General features: G+C 52.8%; 1 protein-coding gene across 1 annotated transcript in view; it reads left to right on the forward strand.

Moving 5' to 3' along the window:
* The window catches only part of CUNH1orf109 (chromosome unknown C1orf109 homolog), a 1,912-nt gene extending 506 nt beyond the window's left edge, over nt 1-1,406 (forward strand). Inside the window, exons 2-4 of the mRNA XM_026043358.1 lie at nt 41-220; nt 710-828; nt 1,021-1,406. Coding sequence (XP_025899143.1) covers nt 41-220; nt 710-828; nt 1,021-1,061 — 340 coding nt within the window. The 3' untranslated portion in view covers nt 1,062-1,406. The remainder of the gene's footprint in view (nt 1-40; nt 221-709; nt 829-1,020) is intronic.
* Nucleotides 1,407-3,004: the final 1,598 nt, after the last annotated feature.

Here is a 3,004-nt window from a genome sequence, read left to right on the forward strand (position 1 = left end):
TGCCGAGCCGTGCGCCCCACGCGTGCCGTGCCGCGCGCAGGGCGGAGCTGCGCGCCGTGCGCGACGCCGTGGGCTCCGCCGTGGGCGCCGCACTGCGACTCTACGAGGAGCGCGCCGGCGAGCTGGGGCTGGCGGTGGCACTGCGACGCGGGCCGCGCTGCCCTGCGCTGGCCGAGGCGCTCGAGGGTCTGCACGACGTGGAGCGGCACTACAGGCTGCTGTATCCTCACAGCACAGCAGTTGGCGGTGCAGCCTGTAGTCACGGTGTCCCCACAGTCATGGTGTCCCCGGGGTCAGGGTATCCCTGAGGTCACGGTGTCCCCAGGGTCAGGGTATCCCCAAAATCACATCCCTAGGGTCGCAATATCCCTCAGGGTCAGGGTATCCTAAGTGTCATGGTGTCCTCAGTATCATAGTGTCCTCTGAGTCAAGGTGTCCCCCTATGTGATGATGTCCCCAGTGTCACAGTGTCCCCAGGATCAGGCTATCTGTAGGGTCATGGTGTCCCCCTGTGTGATGGTGTCCCCAGGGTCAGGGTATTCTCAGCATCACAGAGTCCCCCTGTATCACAGATTCCCCAGTGTCACGGTGTCCCTAGGATCAGGGTGTCCCCAGGGTCACGGTGTCCTTGGTGTAAGTGTGTCCACAGGATAAGGGTGTCCCCTGTGTCAGCCCTCTCACCCCCATATGCTTCCTTACCGGGCCCAAGGTACCTGGAGAGCAGCCTGCTACTGCAGCGCATCAGTTGCGATGACCTGGACACCATGGAGGCCCTGCCACAGGCCTGGGAGTGCATCCTGGAGCGCCATAAGCCCCACGTCGTGCAAGGTAGCGCCCGTGCGGGCACCAGCCTCTTCAAGGGAGGCCTTGAGCACGGTCTGTGTGAGCGATGTCCGTGCTCAGAACAAGCAGCTCTATTTACATGGTGTGACAAATAACCTATCTTTTAGGGTTTTTAGAAATAAGTTGCATTTTAGTGCATATAAACTACAAATAAAGTGCACTGTTCTTTTCTTTCAGATACGCTGCTTAAGATCTCGCTTTTTCTCGACAATCAGTGATCCCTGTGCTGCTAACCAGGCTCCAAGGGAGAACGGGATGTGCTGATGTGGATTGAATCCTGTAGGTGCCTGGTATGTGACTTTTCTGAGCCATCCTTGAAGAGCAGAATGAGCTGAGCAAGCCTTCCATATGCCTTTTGGAAGGATAGTTGGCCTGGGAAAAGCTTGGGCTGTTCCATTTTGAAATGGAAATGGACTTAACTCAGTGTCCAAAGACAGCAGGAAGAGTCATCACCTTCATCTATGGACACCGGCCTTTCTCTTTTGTGCACTGAATATTTTGTATACTGAAAGAATTGTTGAGATTCATTAAGTTGTGAATAAACAGTCCTAATAGTGTTTTTTTGCAGGAGATCCTGCAAATAAATAAATACATGTAATACAGTGTCTTTGTGTGGAATATACACATGAGAAGTTTGGGTTTGAGCAGAATACACAGAGCAGATCTTTAATGAGCAGGACAAAGAAATCCAGACAGGTGGGAGACTGAGTGGAGCCAGGAGTAGGGGGAGAGACTGCGGGGAACCTGGAGTGAGGGGGTCACAAAGGAATCAAGTGACCTGAGGTGCGAACATGTGAGGGGAGGCAGCGAGCTGGGTGTCGATGGGCCGGGCAGGTTGTAACTCCTGTGTCCCTTGGCCAACAGGGAAAAGGAGAGGGCTACCGCAGCCAGGAGATTAGGATAAAAGGGGGGCTGCGTCCCCTGGCAACCTGAGAGACCCCACAGGGATATGCCCGGTGGACTGTCCCTTTGTTCAAATAAAGTTTTGGGTCTCCTCTGTCTCCTTTTGGACATTCAGTTCTTGGACAGCAAGATTTTTTCCTCACATCTTGCACTTTGATATTGCATAGAAGAGGCTTTTAAGTGCTGTCATAACAGTTATCAAACATCCTCGTGTAGAAAGATAAATGTAAGGCCTTCACCTTCCTCTGGGGGGCAGGGCAACATTTCTCTCAGGTCATTATTTCCACATGTCATCTAGTTTTTAACCTGTTGGCAAGGAAAGCAAGTTGTGTAGTCGGGAAATGCAAAAGATTGCAAGCACGATACAAAAGTCTCAAAGGTGAAGAATGAATTTGAGTGCTCGAGGGCACTGCTCAGGCTGTGGAGAACCACCAGGTTGGTGAATCTTGAGCTGGGCTGGTGCGGCCAGGGCTCCCCAGCTGATCTCTGTGGATGATGCTGCATGGGCAGGTCCCAGTATGAAGTAAAATAACTTCACCCTGCTGGCCTTCGTGCAGCTTCAGAGTGTCACCGCTGGTGGGTTTGTCAGAGGAAAGGCACTAGCCAGGAGGGAAGCAAGGCAGCTACTTGCAGCAGATGCTGGGCAAGGGCTGGTGCAGCTCTTTGGTGGTTGGTGACACCTCTCTGGGGCCATGAGTAGCTTCCTCAGTGTTCTGGGTGTTGCTCCTGCCCTCCCGCCTGCCCTGAGAGGCCTTTGGGCCTCCACAGGCAGCTCCTGTCGAGAGCATCCCCTGTGGAGCATGGTGAGTGCTCGATGCAACTGCGAGCTCCTTTCTCAGCCATCCCCTTCCAAGGGAAGTGAGAAATGAAGTCCTACTGCTGCAGTTTAAGATAAAGCTGATGATGCGGTGAGGATCCCAGTTTGGAGAGCAGCCAAGAAGGCTGTTCTTTAGCAAATGTTTGTGCTGCAGTCTCAGTGCTGACACTTCCCATGCAAAGCATTTCCCATCCCTCGAGCACGCTCTTTCTCACCCGTGATGTCACTGGCTCCGTTTGTTTCTGGTGCAGTGGGTTGCATCCCTGTTGCAGTTCATTATAAGGCAGGCACTTTGCTATATTCTGAATTTAGTGCCTTTGCTTTGTTTGGGCCTTTGGCTAAATCCTGTGTTGCTAAATGAAGACAGGGAATGCCAAACCTCTCTACTGTATAGTGACAGTGTAAATCCAGCCTTTTTCCTGAGGTCTGTTCACTTACCTT

This window comes from Nothoprocta perdicaria, unplaced genomic scaffold (assembly GCF_003342845.1).
Source record: "Nothoprocta perdicaria isolate Ctin4 unplaced genomic scaffold, notPer1 scaffold_33, whole genome shotgun sequence".
Lineage (NCBI taxonomy): Eukaryota > Metazoa > Chordata > Aves > Tinamiformes > Tinamidae > Nothoprocta > Nothoprocta perdicaria.